The following is a 15898-nucleotide window of genomic DNA, read 5'->3' as shown; positions in this document are numbered from 1 at the left end:
TCCGCTCCGTGTGGAGGAGGGGCATGGACTCGTGGTCCATGGACACGTCGCCGACGCTGATTGACAAAGAGGGCAATGGAAAAAATCCCTCATCATTTGTACGTACGTACGTACGGAGTAGCTGCAGAAGCCATGCAAGCGCGTCCACGTCCGTCCGAGGCATCACTGGCTTTCAGCAGTGCCTTTACACGCCTCGCCAGTCAAGACCGGCACGAAGAAGACGAAACACGTTGCTGCAGAGTATTGACTTGGGCGTACTACGCAGTATCTCCATCTCCCAGCCTAGGCCTGGCCATCTCCCAAGTATACCGCCGTTGGGCTCGCCTTGTTTCTCGTCACATAGCATTGCGGCCCGTGGAGTGCGTTCTGTACGTATTGACCCCGGATACTGCTCAGCCAGCAAGTACTGAGTACCTAGGTACTTGAAGAGCTGAAGAAATTGGATGTACGGCCCCTTGGCCCAAGGGGCCTTGGCACGTGGGGCAGAGGTAGAGGTGCCTTGAGTACTTAGTACTTCAGTAGGTACTGATTACGGAGTAACGGGCCGCGTAAGCTCTGAATCCCTCTTGTTTTCCTGCAGCCGACTGCTGCTCGGAACCCCGGCTACCTGCTCAGTACTGAAGTAGGTACTTAAGTAAGTACTCTGTTCTTGTGCACGCGCTTCTACAATTGCCCGAGTGCATTCTAAGTAAGTTAGGGAGTACCTGAAGCGCGCGGCCAAGAGGTCCGGGTGGAATTCGTCCAATCGGCGCCGGCTCCTACGAGTCGTACCTGACAATCCAACACGCCAGTTGACTTCAACAGCCCGCTAAGGCGCATTTGGCCACGACCGGTAAAGGTCCAGGCTGGTGTGGGTCTAGACGCACCCCTGTCGAGGGCATGTGGTGAATGTTTCCTGCTGCCCCACCAACCCAGGCCAGCAGGGGAATGCGCCACGGAGATACCAGGTCAACCCTGGCCGGTGAATCCTTTTGCACCCCTTAAGAGCCCTCGCCCTTCTTCTTTTGCCCTCGTTGCTTTCTTCGCACCACCATCCTTCAACATCGCGTCCAGTCCTTCTTTGCCTTTCAAGTCATTCCTTAACAATAAGCGCCTCAGCCTGCGTCGGCCCACGCTCTCTTCCGTCGTTTGTTCTCTTCAGCTTCCACCCCCGTACAGAGAACTATTACACTCCCTCGCGTCCAAGCCATTGCCGGCATCTATGGTTACCTAGGCCTCCTGATATTCTGTGAATAACCCGGACCTGTCGAAAAAGAGCCCGATTGACTCGGAACTCACACAAGGCATCACACATTTCTGTCGGAACGACCCCTCGAACAAGAACACAATGAAGTTCTCCAGTACAACTGTCGCCGTCGCTGCTGCCCTCGGCGTTGCTGCCCATCCCGGCGGTCTCGCTCACAAGAACCTTCACCGCCAAGTTGAAAAGCGTACCGACTTCTTCATGAATACGAGGCCTCTGGCTGAACCGCCCGTGCCCAATCCGCCTCCTCCTCCGCCTCCTCCTGCCACCACCAGCGTCGCCAAACCTACCCCTACGAACCCCTCTGGGTCTGCTGGCAAGAAGAAGCCGGAGTTCTGTAGCGGACCCTCCAAGCGTGCTTCCGCCGCCAGCATTGCTTACAAGGGCAATGTAGGTACATCTGGCAACTACGGCTGCAATATGATGGCCGTCGATGACACCGATGGCTTTAATCACACCCTTGCTTTGTACAACAACTCAGACGAAGACATGAAGTGCACTCTCTGGAACAAGATTGGACCGACTGGTGGGATCAATGGCTTTTTCAAGGGCAACCAGGCCCTCGAAGTGGACCTCCCTGCCCGCGGCAAGAAGAATGTGGCCTTCCAGCCTGACACCCAGGGCGGTGCCGCTTGTGGGAAAGGTGAGGTCCCTTACAACAACATAGGCCTTACTACTGGACTCTGGGTCGAATATGACTACGGCAGCGCGCCAAATGGTGATTGGAATGGCGCCGATGCATCTGGTCTGACTGCTGCCGACAGCGGCCAAAAGCCAGGGACTTCCCTAATCGTATATCGCGTTGATAACGGTACCGTCCCTGATGTTGTTGATGTCAATGACATCATTGGTCGTGGTTATCCTTACTCTTTGATTAATGCAGACGGTAGTGGAACAAATGCCTACACCAAGGGTACGAACGACCTTGACGGAGTTGGCATTAAAGGTCCTGGTACCTTTCACATCAGAGCAGTTTACAGTTGAGGGTCTTTCTGGTGCACCGTCGTGGCGCATAGCAGTGGCAACTTCCGGCAACTTACCTCCTGGCGTAGGTGCTGAGAGTGACGGGAACAAGTCTATTCTGGATGGGTTTTTTTTTCCGGCCTGCGGATCTTTTAGTAAAATGTTTTTTGCTTATATCAGAGTTGCATTCAAGCCTCCTGATGGGCGTACTCGGACTCCAAAGCCTTGTACCGCTTATTCCTGTGTTACATATTCCTTTTTGATACATAGTTGAAGAGTGCATGCTTTCCACAGCTCCTGCCAGGTGGGATGTTCCGCAAGAGTTGCCTGCGTGTTTTCCTGTCGGAAGTAAGCCAATGACTAGTTACCTACGTGCAAGTTGCGTCAAATGGTTGGTCATCCCAGCCCCGCGGGGGGGGAGGAGAGGGGGCGAGATTGGAGAGGATCCAGGCCAAGTTGTGAAATATGGCATAAATGGCTCTGTCGCGCCACGTCGCACCGTTGCAATCAAAGCGATACGTGACGCTACTCTGGCTCGTGGTGTCCCGGTCCCGTCGATTGCCGGTATCAGTTGAGTGGACGATTGCAGCGAACTGTGCCGCTGACAAGTAGTCAAGGACAACAAGAACAACCAACCCCCAACCAAGGACAACCACAAGTCAACTCGCCTCAGGCATGTCGTGTGATTGGGAATAGTCTCGCTGCGCTCTGCGAGTGACGCCAGCAGCCTGTCCAGGGTAGCGGACACAGCGGCGCCCAACTTGCTTGCTCCAGGGGGCGTGGCGTGCTCCGCTGCGACTTGGGACTTGGCAGGACTACGTTACGGGTACTCCGTAGGGAGTGGTAGACCTGCATGTCAAACACGGTGGCGTCTGGCTCCAGGGCCCGCGCCATTGGCATGCATGGGGCTCTTCCGCTTTCGCTTGGGCCAGACACTTACTCTTGCTCTTGCTGTCACCGGCCAGCCCAGCCCCTCCCTGCTGCGCAAAGTACATGCCATGTCCGGAGTACCTGTGGCATGTACCTTGGCTTGTTGAACTGATGGGCCTGCGTGGAGTTTTCTACTTGTGTCTCTGGGTCCAAAAGTTCAAATGCAATCCCTGAACCTGGGTTGGGACTCGGGAGGAAGGAGGAGGAGGAAGAGGAAGAGGAGGAGGAGGAGGGACGGAGAGGCTCGATACCACACCGTGCCATGGTGTACCACTCAAGTATACTATACTTTGCTATACTACCAGTAACAGGATACTCGCCAGATCAGCTTATCCGCCCGTAACTACTCGCCCGTTTTCACATTCTCGACTTTCAAGAGGTCCAAGTGTACAAACCCAACCGTTCCATGGCATCTGACTGGCAGATTTTTCAGCACGCGGCATACGGAAACAGGACCCCTTGGACTATTGCCATCTACGTTCCCCGCTGACACGCCGAGCTCGATTCTGACTCGGTAGAACATGCCAGGCACGTGAGTAAACTTCACAGCATGCAGCATGCTTTCTTTTCCTACGTTCCGTCTCATGATTCTTTCATCTTGACCTCGGGCACGGAGCGGAGCTGGCCAGAGACCTAAACGTGAAGCTGTCGACGAGGCCGCGAGGACCAACTGTAACGACTACTTTATGTACTAGTATTAGAAAACCACCGGTCCCGATGCTACGGGGTAGGAGAGGGCAGGTGGGTCTGTCTGAGTGCACAACGCACAAACACACGTGCAATGTGCGGGCGCACCACGTGATGGAATGGGTAATGGGTACATGATGCTCCGTCCATCATCCCAAGCTTGCCGCAGTATAGTCTCGCCAGCCCGACCAAGATGCGTCCCTGACGAGGCGGGGGCGCCCAAGGGCAGACCCGGATGGGCGAGAGCGCGGCCATGACGGCCAACGGCACAGAGGCGTCGACGTCTCACGCGGGAACGGGAATCCAGAGCGTCGAAAACGTTGGCGACGCGGATCGTACGCAGCTGCAATCCCGCCTGCTCGGCGTGGCGTCGACGACCTTGTCAGCATCTCACAGCTACATCCCCGAAATCGAGGAGTTCGCCCAACGGCTAAACGCCCGCGCCAGAAAGCCATCATGCCCGGGATTTTGCTCGTTTCTGCGCCGCTTGAAAGGACACCAAGCAATCGTGGAGGACGTCGTCAAGGGCTCGCCCCTGCTACACCCTCGTCTTCCGGATGACGCGCTTCGACAGCTCGGGAGAAAGCTGGACATTTGCGCCGTCAACATTTCCCATGGCTCGCTGCACTGGAGCCTGCTGAAACGATGCCGCTCTCTTGTCTCCATCAACCAGGCCTTTCACGGTTCCGACAGGAGCATGCGAAAAAATAAAGTGGCAAAGATGTGCTTGACTGGACGCGAGAAAGAGGCCGCCCATCGGACCATGAAAGCACAGGCCAAGGTTGAAGTACATGTCGTCGGGGGTGGTGCCGAGTGGCTTGCCATTCTGACACTTCAGCCGGATCGACTGGCGAGACAGATGACGGACAGTGGATGGGCATGGGGTGAGCACAGTCTAGGGGATGTTGTTGACGAGCAGGAATGGGAGGACGTCGTGCTGGCGAAACAAGTCAAGCGGCTCATTGCGGCGGCACGAATGAACCGCCACGAGTACCGCATCCCGCGACTGAGGATAGCTTTGCCCAACATTGGCAGGGACAACAACGACGTCAATGTGCTCCTGGAGCAACTTGCTCGGATCGACTCTGGGGTGGAAGTCATGGTCGATGACGGGGAGAGCGATTTTTTGAAAGCACCGACCCCGGGGCTGGACGCCGCCATTGAGAATCTGCTGGGCCACGAATTTGACGGACTCACAGACACGTTGAACTTGGACCACACGATTCTCATCGATTTGATCTCCGACATTACACATTTCCGCCTAGAGCCTGAGCCGTGGCAGGAGGAGACGACACGGGCGCAGATAGAGGAGGAGAGGAGGCACGACGGCGCCATGGTCAAGGCACTGTATCCATTCATCGAGAACAGGACGCTGGTATGTACCCCAGAAGCCGCCGAGCATTTCCACCAGGTCCTCGCCACCGTTGGGACAAGCTCCGAGAAGGAAAGGGGCAATCTTATCGTTCCGTTTGGCAAGGCACACAGAGGCGATTCCGAGTCCGAGTCCGAGGCCGCCATTCGATCGCGGTTCGAGAAACTCTCCACACATGCCCTGCCGAGTACGGTCCAGATTCCCATCAAAGTCATTGATGAGTGCTGGACCTGGCCAGAGATAGAACAAGCGGCCAGCGGCAGCTCGCGACTCCCGGCAATGGCCGTCGACGTCGCCCGCCACAGCGGCTTCAAGAGCAGCAAGCTCTCCATCTTCATGTATGGGTGGGCCAGTGGCAACGTCACGCTGACATCGAACAAGGAGGTCAAGGGCAACATCAGGACCCTGGTCGAAACGCATCGACGCGGGGATGACGACTACGGGCCCAGCATCTGGCGGTTGGACGTGACGAGGAACTTGCTGGCAAAGAGCGCATCCCCTCGTGTGGGCAATCATGACGAGCTCTTGTAAACGAGGGTCTCGAGGCTTTGTTTCCATTCACAACAGGTGCCTTTTTCATTTTCATTTTTTTTTTTGTGCGTGCGTGTGTGTGTGTGTGTCTGCTATTGGCTAAAATGAAGGCGTAGTCACGTACCTACCTAGGTAAGTACCTAAGGTAGGTAGCCAGGAGGAACAAGTACATGTGGCAGGCAAAAGCGACGTGTTTGTTCATGGTTCATACAGTCTACTTGACAAACTATGAATGTGTTTCCCGACCCTTTTTTTGAGTTGCCTTGGCTGAACTTTTATTTGTAACCGGACGACATGCGCCAAGCGGCGATGAATGGCCATTGCGGCCGCCACCTCCTGGCGGCCTCATTCCAACAAAACCCTTCCCCTTTCAATGTCTGACCACGTCGACACAGCCTATACGGGGCAGGAGTGTGCTCTGTCTGGCCCCTCCCCGGTGACGGTTCGTTCGTCAAGCTGAGGTGGCGCACGCAAAGACGGTGGTGGTGGTTGGCGTGGCCATGGTCTCGGTGGTGGTGAAGAAGATGGCAGGGCCCGGGCCCATGGGGAATCGTTCCCTCTTCAGTTTGCAGCAGCCGCCGCAGTCGAGGTACTGCGTGACGGTGGTGGTGGCGGTCCATGTGGTTCGGACAGGGCCCGAGGTCATGGTTGGAAAGACGATCATGGTCGAGGTGCACGATGAAGGGCGCGCGGCCTCGGCGGTCGTCGTTTGAGGGACTGGATTGGCCGCGGCCGAAGTGGCCAGGGCCGCGACGAGTCCGAGAAGCTGAGAAGTGCGCATGTCGACTGTTTCTTTGGCGCGAGCGAGGATCCAAGCTTGCCAAGTTGAGGGAGAAGAGACGATGTGTGAATGGACGGATGGGTGAATGGGTGAATGGAGAGAAGAGTAAGCAAGGACAGACTGTCTGTTGGCGGGCTGCCGGCTTTTATATTCAACGAGACAAGACGCGGCTTGTTGCTAGACGGAAGCCGCTGGGAGGATAGTTGGAATATCTTCCATTAGACTGAGGCTAGGAAAGGCTAGAAAAGGCTAGGAGAGGCTTCCCAGGGCCGGGGCGCAAAGGTTTCGGCCTGGGCCGCGTGATGATGGGGAGGCAGAGTCGTGCAAAAGGACTCGAAGAGGGACGACTACAGATTCGGCTGCAGTAGCACATGCAGCCGGGCTCGTCGCGGGAGCTAGAGATGGAGTCTGGATGGCTGGAAAGGCCGGCATGGCTTTCATTATACGAGGCAAAACCTGCCGCCGGAGCGGAAGACGGCACGGGACTTGAGAACCTGAGTGTCTCGGCCACCTGCTCCGTGTGCCCATATGTCTCTCGTCTACGCAGACATGAAGGCTCTTGGCTCGACACTGAGGGAACCCGAGATGCCCGGACAAAGTAACTCGTGATTTGCCGTACCCGGCCATGGGACAATCCAACCTCATACTGCTCAAGCAGTAACTAGTTAGATGAACTGCATTCCGAGTGCCCAAGCAAGCTACTCGTGTGAGCCGCGCCAGGCCGTGCCAGTCCAGTCGAGTCTAAGCAAACCATGAACAAGCCGGACCACACAGGTCGAATGATGTCGTCTCGTGCGTCCAATGATGATCAATTAATGCAAACGCCTGGCTGGGCACCCCTTGGAAACCAGTCAGCAAGATGACAGGGAAGCCGGAAGCCGCAAGCCGGGGGGGCAGTGATGGAGTCTTGTTAGCTGTCAGACACGGATCGGGATGAAGCTGCATCTTGGGTCTGGTCTGGGTACTCCGTACGTCGTCCCATCTTCAATATTGCGGGCTGCGTGGACGCAGCGGCGATGCGGTCAGGATTCAGTCGCTTGATTCGATCGGGACGGGGATCGAGATGGCAAGACGCCGTTGGTTTGTATCCCAGACCGAGAAGGGAGCCGAGAAGCCTTTTTCTCGATGCGATATCGACGAGCTGGCGCCGGTCGGTCGTGGGTGGGGTTTCAGCTTAGACCGGCGTCCCCATTGGTGCAAGTTGATGCCCATGGGCGCATGTCGCGTGCCCTAAGCTTGTGTGTTCACTGTCGAGAGTCAGCCACGTGCATGGCATGCTTTTATTTATTCACGTCTTGTTGAAATGCTCGCTACAGCTACGGAGTACAGCAAGCCAATACTACGGAGTACTAGGGAGTAGTACCTCGGTGCCTGGCGCCTGGAAGTGGGGAATCCGGGATGCGAGTGACGTCGTCCGTACCAACCGACCAAAATCAAATGCAAGGCGGGCAAGGGCAAGGGCAAGCAAAAAAAAAATACGAATGCAAATTCTAGCTTCGTGGTCGTGTTTGCAAAACTAATACGGACTAGTTGACCGATACATGTACCGAGGTTGTTTGCTACCTTGGCTTGTCCGTCCGTCCGCGCGCGTCATCTCCTACTGCTCGTCGGTACGGAACAGTGACGGAGAAAATCGAAAATTCAAAAAATCAACTCCCACTCGAACTGTCGACCCGACCGACCAGTCATCCACCGGCGACCAAGACGAGCCGTGTATTCGTCCGCCTTTGCTGACAAAACTGACAAAGCCCGAGGGCCCGAGGCACGGAGTACTTCGTTCTCATGTTCGAAACCCCGCGAGTCCTTGCCGGACGCCTCCCGCCCCGCCATCACGTCAACCTCGCGTGAGCTTCAACCGCAGCCGCCTCCCCTCCCAGCCGGCGTCTCTGCTGCAACCTATAGCTGCCGATCCTGTCCATACAACGCAACGAGTCCGAGCCATGTCTTCAGCAGACCATCTTGTCGAGTCCTCCAAGAAGCTCGCCGCCTACCGTGCCGTCGACGACCATCTGCTTCCCGATTACAAGTTTGTCGGCATCGGCTCCGGCAGCACCGTCGTCTACGTCGTCGACGCCATCCTGAGCAGAGGCCCCGCATTCTACTCTGCCATGACCTTTGTGCCTACCGGCAGCCAGTCAAGGGGTCTCATCCAGAAGGCCGGCCTGAACTTGTGCCGCCTCGACGAGCGCCCTCTCGCCGACGGCACCCCCGTGGCCCTGGACGTCGCCTTCGACGGCGCCGACGAGGTCGACCAGGATCTGAACTTGATCAAGGGCGGCGGCGCCTGTCTCCTCCAGGAGAAGCTCGTGGCCACTGCTGCCAGGAAGTTTGTCGCTGTTGCCGGTGAGTGAGGCCTGACCTGCGACGACGTGGCCGCTGGCTTTGGTGGCAAGCAAAACCAAGTGCGTGCTGGTCGCGATCCATGCAATACTGACGGGATTACCTTGTCAGACGCCCGGAAGCAATCGCCGCGACTGTGTACCAGGTGGAAGACCATCCCCATCGAAGTCCTCCCGCTGGCCGCGCCCGACGTCCTCGCCCGTCTTCGCGCCATGGGCTCCCCCGGCCCTGCTGTCCGGTCCGGCCTTCCCGGCAAGGCTGGCGAGTGCGTCACGGACAATGGCATGTGGATCATCGACGCGCCCTTCTCCCCTCTGCTGCTCCCCGAGGACCTGTCAGCAACGGAGGATGGCACGGGCAAGAACGGCTCCTGGGAGATTGAGGCCCTGGCCGACCACCTGCTCAAGATCCCCGGCGTCGTTGAGATCGGCCTCTTCTACGGCTTCAACGGCAACCAGGCCGCTGGTCTCGGCAAGGAGTCGCAGGCGCAAAAGCCCGTGGCCGCCTATTTCGGCATGCCGGATGGCCAAGTCCACGTCCAGAACGCATAAACCGCGCTTCTGGTGGGACGCGGCTTTTTCAGCACGGGAGGACTACGGATGGGACGTCAATCGACTGGGCTCCCTCCCCTTTTCCTGTTGACGCACAGGAAAAGAAGGGGGCAGAATAACGGAGGAAATGTATGCTTCAGAGGGTCTTGAATTGCAGACAGGCCTGTGATTATACCCCATTCTCTCGGGACCGACTTTGTCCTACTTCTTGCCACCATGTCCGTCGCTCAGCTGATTCCGTCGTCAGACAAAAGTCATGGCATGATTGAAGCAGACACCTATGACCTATCCATCGCAGTGCCCCCCCTCCCGTGCCTCCTTATCCGGGCTTGACATGACCTAGTATCCTGTGCTTGCAGCGCAAACCGTCGTGTGAATCGTGTACGGCGTGCTTTCCGTCCTTGTTGCCTTGAAGATGTTGGCGGGACAGTGCACAGGCGGCTCGTAAGACACCGAGACGCGATGGCATCCGTGGCAGTTGACGCCGTGGCTCATTGTGACTGTGGAGCTGTAGATGCGCGCCGTGCCGTCAAAGGAGCACGCGCGCCAGTATGGCGGCGTTGGCATGGGTGTTTCCGTGACGGTCAGAGTCGTTGTGCATCCTTCTCCGGCCGGCGTTGCTTGGGGGAGGGCTTCGGCCGCAAGGGCGAACACGGCCGTGACGACTGTAGCGATGCGGGCCATTGTGGGCAGGGCGGAGGAATTTCGCTGCTATATCTTGGCTATATAATATTCTGTCAAGCGTTGAGGAGGAGGAGGAGGACGACGACGCACGGAGGACGATGGAGACGGAGTACAGAGAGGTAGGTTGGCCTCTCCTGGGCTGGGAACTGGCGGCTTCTTGAATGCCTGGTCGGGTGGGATCAAGGTCGACTTATAAACACATAAACACATGTTCATTTCATCTCGTCTGGCGTGCTCAGTGCGTCGTTGACTCACGGCGTCACGAACCTGTGTCATCTGGGCGGCTACGAACTGACGTTTTCCATGCCTCACCACGCACCTGCAGATTCAAAAGGGACCAAGAACCACGGCTCTGCACACCGATTGACTGATGGACCCTCGCCTTGGCACGGGGACGCGGCAGCGGCAAGGAAGAGACGATGGGATGGGATGGGATGGGCAAGGCAATATGGGCCGGAAGAGGCGGCACTGCAATGGCAACCTGCGTGGTCTGCAGCACGCCAGATTCGCAAAGAATATTCTGAAGGCCCACGCGGAGCGCTTCCATTGCGACTGTGAAATGGCGGTGTTGCCACTACCGAGTAGGACGGTGAGGTGCGTCCCGAGGAGAGGAACATTGAACACTTGCCGATGCATGACCGCAAAATCCACCTGCGACGTACGAAACATGGGAATACAACTTGTATCTGCATCTGCATCTGCCGCCGCCGCCGCTGCTAATAATAACAACACGCAGCAGCGTGGGGGGAGGGTTGGCCAGCGGAATGTCGTCTGCCAATTTCGCGAGGCCGCCTGACCCCGATTCTGCCGCTGTTCGATACACAAACGTGAAAGGGCCGACTCGTTCCCGGCGACTAACTGCGTCCAGGGAGACGCTGCTCCAGGCCGCCGCCGCCCAAGGTGCCCTGGGACTGTTGTTCCCACGACATGCCGCCCGCTCTCGTCATCCCACGCCTAATCGCCGCCCATCCACTCGAGCGGCATGCTTTGTGAGGCCGTCCGTTTCCGTCGGCTCGGGCGTCGACTCCGAAGGGATGGAGATTCCTCTTTCACGGCCACCTCGGACGAGAGCTGCCGAGCATTTGGTTGCTGATTCCCTGCTGCTCGCAGAATCGCCGTGGTCACCTGTTGTTGCGACAAGTATGCGGTGAGGGCGTCGATGTGGCCAAGGCACGCTATCGTAAAGCAGCGGCCCTTGCCCTTGGTCTTTCCGGCGCGAACCTGTCCCAGAGAACACGAATTTGCGGCATTCTAAGTAGGCTCGTAGCTCTGAGTTACCAGGGGATGGGAGATGGCCGAGACTGACGGGGTGACCTTGTTCCTGATGGTTGAGCTCTGCCGCGACGAAGAACAATGAACACACAGCGATGTACCGAAATAGCCCGGACCCGTTGGCCACGGTTCGTATAAAGTCGATTTGCCCCTCTGCCTGTCCGTCCAACGTCTGTCCCGACAAACCTCAGAGGCTGAGAAATTTTGAGTGAGCTGTCCAGGCACATTCTCGAGGAGAAATAGAATCTGTCGAAGGATCTTGCAATGGCGGTTTGGTGAAGCGCATCGAGGGAAAAAAAAAGGTACAGGAACAGCTCCGCCACTGAGACGCGGATGCAGTTGGTTTTCCAGTTCCTTTGAACTGACATTCTTGATCTGAAGGCAGGACAGCTTGTCCGACAGCCTTTGACGACCTCTTATCAGCTTGGAGTTTAGCCGCAGGTTCTCAGCACAAGGTTGTGATGCCCGGGAGTTGTTGACAAGCCTGATTAGATGGCCCTGGTGCCTTGCAGCTCAGAAGATATATCCGTCCCCGGCCATGGGCTCTGGGATGCGGGTGGAAGCGCTGGGACAGCGCCCAAGGGAAGAATTTCCATTACACTTTCTTTCTTTCGCCTTTCGCATTGCTCGCAGGCGAGCCGAGGACGTCCTCGTTTCTTTCAGGCACGCCAAAGGGTGCAGGGACGCATCACAACCTCCATGGATGGAGGACGCTCGGTTCGGTCTCCTTGGCTCGACATTGTTGCGTGGCACAAGCCTTGCTTGCCAATCTGAGTCGAGAAATCCCGAGGACTACCTCATCGGGGTCTTAAAAGCCTGCCTTGGGCAAGTAGGAAATAGAGCCGGCTAGATGAACGTGTACGTAGTAGGAAACTTTCTGTCAGAAGCTGACGTTGGACGACGCGCAAATCGTTGTCTCATGACATGACGAAATCCCCGAATTTTACGAATCGCTGATTGGCTGGGGATGGGGCAGTTCCACGCACGTTTTTATCGCGTTGTCTCACAGCTTAATTGGCGGGCTGTGGATCAAACCAAAGACTCATTACTTTGTCGTTTGTCGTCGCGCAAGGGAAGAGAAAAAAAGAAAAGACACGCCGTTGATGATGGGACTTGTTTGTGCACCCAGCACACTCAACCGAAATACACCTAGATTAAGACAGATTTTCCTGCAGCGCAGGAGAAAGAGTATAACGAGCCAATCTATAACAAGATGGAAATTGTCTCCCTACCTGGGTGGAATACAGGAGTAATCAAGGGTCATTGTACACGGCCATCCAATCCAGTCTTGCCATGGTGCCTTTTGACACGGACAAAGCAGTTACACCCTGGCCAATCCTCTGCCTCTTTGGGATCCGGTTTCATTCCGGATCCTTCACTAATTCTATAAGGTATGCTCTCCGCGGTACTCCTGCTATTTTCGCTTCATCGCTCTACTTGACATGGGTTGCTCACAGAAGCAGCTGAAGAGGGTTTTCAATGACCTTTTTGAACTCACGGATCCATTCAGCGCCGACAGCGCCATCAACAACCTTGTGATCGAAGCTGGCGGTGACTGTGATCTGGTCATCCCACTCGACGGCGGTGGTGCCATCCTCCTTCTCCACGGGCACGGCGACCTTCTTGGTGGTACCGACGGCGAGAATGGCGGCTTGCGGGGGGTTGATGACGGCGGTGAAGTGATCAACAGCAGCGTTCATTCCCATGTTTGAAATGGAGATGGTGCCACCCTGGTACTCCTCAGGCTTGAGCTTGTTGTCGCGGGCTTTCTTAGCCAGCTCCTTGACCTTTCCAGAAATGGACTCCAGGCCACGAGCATCTACGCCGGTGACAATGGGCGTGATCAAGCCCGTTGGAGTAGAGACGGCAACCGACACGTCAACAGTGTTGAATTGGCGGATGGATCCTTCTCGCCAGCTAGAGTTGACGGCAGGAAACGACTTGCTGGCAGCAGCAATAGCCTTGATGAGAAAGTCATTGACGGACAGCTTGTACTTGCCCTCGGAGGAGCTGTTCAATGCCTGTCGGAGTTTGAGCAGTTTGGTGACAGAGAGAGAGCTGGTCACAAAGAAGTGTGGGTTCTTCTGGACTGACTCCTGGAGGCGGCTTGCAATGGTCTTGCGCATGTTTGTCAGGGGAATGTCCTCAAACGTGGCGGCAGGAGATGCAACAGCAGGACTGCTAATAGCCTTCTTCACATCTTCCTCTGTAATCTTTCCGCCCTTTCCGGTGCCTTTGATCCCATCCAGGCTGATACCATTTTCGCGTGCAAGTCGTTTAGCGGCAGGGGCAACGTTGGGCTCACGGTCAAGCGCAGTCTCAAGCTTTCCTTCGGACGAGTATTGCTCTGGCTCGGCTGAGGTCGCAGGGGCTGATGAAGAGGCGGGTTGCGATTCGGACTTGTCTTCCTGCTTAGGCTGAGCTGGCTCGGCATTGCCACCCGCATCCTCTAGGGTGAACTTCTCGAAGGCTGAGATGTCGGTGCCCTCCTCAACCAGAATAGCAATGGGCTAGATCAATCGCATACGTTAGCGCTGGACGTAGTCCAAAAAAACAAAAAAAAAAAAAAAAAAGGGCTCGCATCTTGTGATAACCAGAACACTTACGCTGCCAACCGGGACATCCTTGTCGCCGGATTCTTTCAGTATCTTGGCAATCACACCCTCCTCCTGGAATTCAAAGTCCATTTGGGCCTTATCAGTCTCAATTTCTACTAGAACATCACCAGGGGCGATGGAATCGCCAGCTTTCTTCTGCCAAGAACCGATGTTGCCGGCCTGCATGGTCGGAGAGAGGGCAGGCATCTTGACAATCTGGTGCGTCGGAAAAGAGGCATAACATCTCACAACATGAGAGGTGAAGCCGGTGCGAAGAGCATTGTGAGTTGGGGCGAGGACTCGCCTCCGAATGGCGGCGCTGAGCATCATTGAGAGGAAGGAAAACAGCTCTGCTGGCTGGGGGCGAGGCTTGGAGTCTCGGGAACGTGATCTGATCTCTCAGGCCTAGAAGGATGGAGAGAGACGTGATGGAGCGAACTGAGGCCGAATCGGACAAGAGGCAGAGAGGCTTGAGAGGCCCAAGGATGGGGGAGTTGCGGCAGCGCGCGAATTGTTGACGAGAAACGTCTCTGAAAGGTGACGGAGAAATGATTGGGGCTTGTGGTTGGTCCAGGCCGTCTAGAATTTTGCGTTGAGCTCCGTCGCTTGCTGGAGCTTTGGGGCCTAAGCCGCTTTCGGAGCAGCACAATGATTCTGCAGCCTGGTGGTGGGTTGGGTGAAGTCGGCTCTGGGCCTCTGGGACTGTCACACTGACGTGTCGACATCCCTTGGCAGGCTTGACGGACCCGTTGGCCCGTTGGCCGGGTTGCTGCTCAGGCCGGAGCACAGCACGCGGTTTATGCACGCATGTACATACATGTACCTTCTCGGTGCCAAGAGGCGGCGCAAGTACATACGCGCACTTTGGCATGCTTCCGCCCGCACAAGACGGTCCGAATCGCTCGACACCTAACTACAGAGTACTCCGTATTACAGGACACATTTTATACTCCAGTCTCCAGGTATCATCCATAGAGGTCCACCGATGGAGGAATTGTTGGATAAACGTGGTCTTGTTCTTCTTCTCTTTTATTCCATCCTGTTACGGGAGATACTACATACGTACACAATTGGCCACCGACAACTGACTGCTTAATGTATGGCGTACGTCCCGGTGCTCGGCTCATGGTAACTTTAAGTAGAGTAAATCCGATATCCGACGTCTGCGCCGCCCAACCCTGTGCCGGACGACGGCGAATTTTGGCGGCGGAGGGCATCCAGTTGATGCTGCGGACGGCACCGAGATTTATCTATGCTGCTTTTCTGAAGGACCAGAAAGGAGCAAAATCCTAGTGCACGTGCTACGCATTCTTCACTGTCTTTTTCCTTTTATTTTCCTTTTTTTTTTGGCCTCAACCGACGGCTGGGGTTTCCAATTTCTTCTGACATAAGCAGTTGGCGGCGCAACCTGTTGCTGTTGGTGCTCGGAGACTGGAACTGGAGACCGGCATCGAGGGTCCATGTCCTTTCCCCACTTTCAATTTTCCCAATTCCACTGAACACCTTGTCCCAACTAAAGTATGGAGTCAATTCTAATACAACGCATGGTGTAGTCATCACTCCGTACTCCAGACACTCTGCTCAAGCGTCGGTATACCTGAGCTATTATTGCCGCCAGCCAACCGCCTATCGCCTTAGAGCACATGCTGCCGTATTCAACCCACTGGGTTGGCTTCGGAGCTCCTGCCTCAGGCCGTCACATTGCGTCCGAGCCTTGGAGCCCGTCGAATGTCAGATATTGGTATCGACGCTCGGTCTGATCGGACAGCATCCCGCCGTCGCCCAGTTTCCCGGATCTTCTCGCGGGACAGCTAGCTGCGAAAAAAAAAAAGAAAAAAAAAAACAGCTGCTGGCCTCAAAGTCATCTGGCCATTGAAGCTGTCCTGGGGATCTGCGACTGATCTACTCGTGGCTCCATCACCAGCTCGTCCAGTCCCGTCTTCTCTC

At 56.1% G+C, this 15898-nt stretch overlaps 6 protein-coding genes across 6 annotated transcripts; 3 read left to right on the top strand and 3 right to left on the bottom strand.

Annotated features, from left to right (window-relative positions):
- Nucleotides 1-1327: 1327 nt before the first annotated feature.
- MAM_03026 (uncharacterized protein) lies at nucleotides 1328-2227 on the top strand (the record flags this gene model as incomplete). The annotated part of the gene is made up of 1 exon (XM_040821825.1): nucleotides 1328-2227. The coding sequence occupies one exon, from the start codon at nucleotides 1328-1330 to the stop codon at nucleotides 2225-2227; it is 900 nt and encodes a 299-aa protein (XP_040680394.1).
- A 1831-nt stretch (nucleotides 2228-4058) lies between these two features.
- Nucleotides 4059-5726, top strand: MAM_03025 (uncharacterized protein; the record flags this gene model as incomplete). The annotated part of the gene is made up of 1 exon (XM_040821824.1): nucleotides 4059-5726. The coding sequence occupies one exon, from the start codon at nucleotides 4059-4061 to the stop codon at nucleotides 5724-5726; it is 1668 nt and encodes a 555-aa protein (XP_040680393.1).
- Nucleotides 5727-6177: 451 nt separating this feature from the next.
- On the bottom strand, nucleotides 6178-6507 carry MAM_03024 (uncharacterized protein; the record flags this gene model as incomplete). Its single annotated transcript, XM_040821823.1, has 1 exon — nucleotides 6178-6507. The coding sequence occupies one exon, from the start codon at nucleotides 6505-6507 to the stop codon at nucleotides 6178-6180; it is 330 nt and encodes a 109-aa protein (XP_040680392.1).
- A 1940-nt stretch (nucleotides 6508-8447) lies between these two features.
- On the top strand, nucleotides 8448-9398 carry MAM_03023 (ribose 5-phosphate isomerase A; the record flags this gene model as incomplete). The annotated part of the gene is made up of 2 exons (XM_040821822.1): nucleotides 8448-8850; nucleotides 8959-9398. 2 exons carry the CDS (start codon nucleotides 8448-8450, stop codon nucleotides 9396-9398), a joined length of 843 nt encoding a protein of 280 aa, XP_040680391.1.
- Nucleotides 9399-9737: 339 nt separating this feature from the next.
- MAM_03022 (uncharacterized protein) lies at nucleotides 9738-10082 on the bottom strand (the record flags this gene model as incomplete). Its single annotated transcript, XM_040821821.1, has 1 exon — nucleotides 9738-10082. The coding sequence occupies one exon, from the start codon at nucleotides 10080-10082 to the stop codon at nucleotides 9738-9740; it is 345 nt and encodes a 114-aa protein (XP_040680390.1).
- Nucleotides 10083-12805: 2723 nt separating this feature from the next.
- Nucleotides 12806-14158, bottom strand: MAM_03021 (dihydrolipoamide acetyltransferase component; the record flags this gene model as incomplete). Its single annotated transcript, XM_040821820.1, has 2 exons — nucleotides 12806-13864; nucleotides 13961-14158. The coding sequence occupies 2 exons, from the start codon at nucleotides 14156-14158 to the stop codon at nucleotides 12806-12808; spliced, it is 1257 nt and encodes a 418-aa protein (XP_040680389.1).
- Nucleotides 14159-15898: the final 1740 nt, after the last annotated feature.

The sequence above is a fragment of the Metarhizium album genome (genome assembly GCF_000804445.1).
Source record: "Metarhizium album ARSEF 1941 chromosome Unknown scaffold_5, whole genome shotgun sequence".
In the NCBI taxonomy this organism is placed as follows: Eukaryota; Fungi; Ascomycota; class Sordariomycetes; order Hypocreales; family Clavicipitaceae; genus Metarhizium; species Metarhizium album.
Note: the sequence above shows the minus strand (reverse complement) of the source record. Positions and strands in the feature narration are given on the sequence as shown.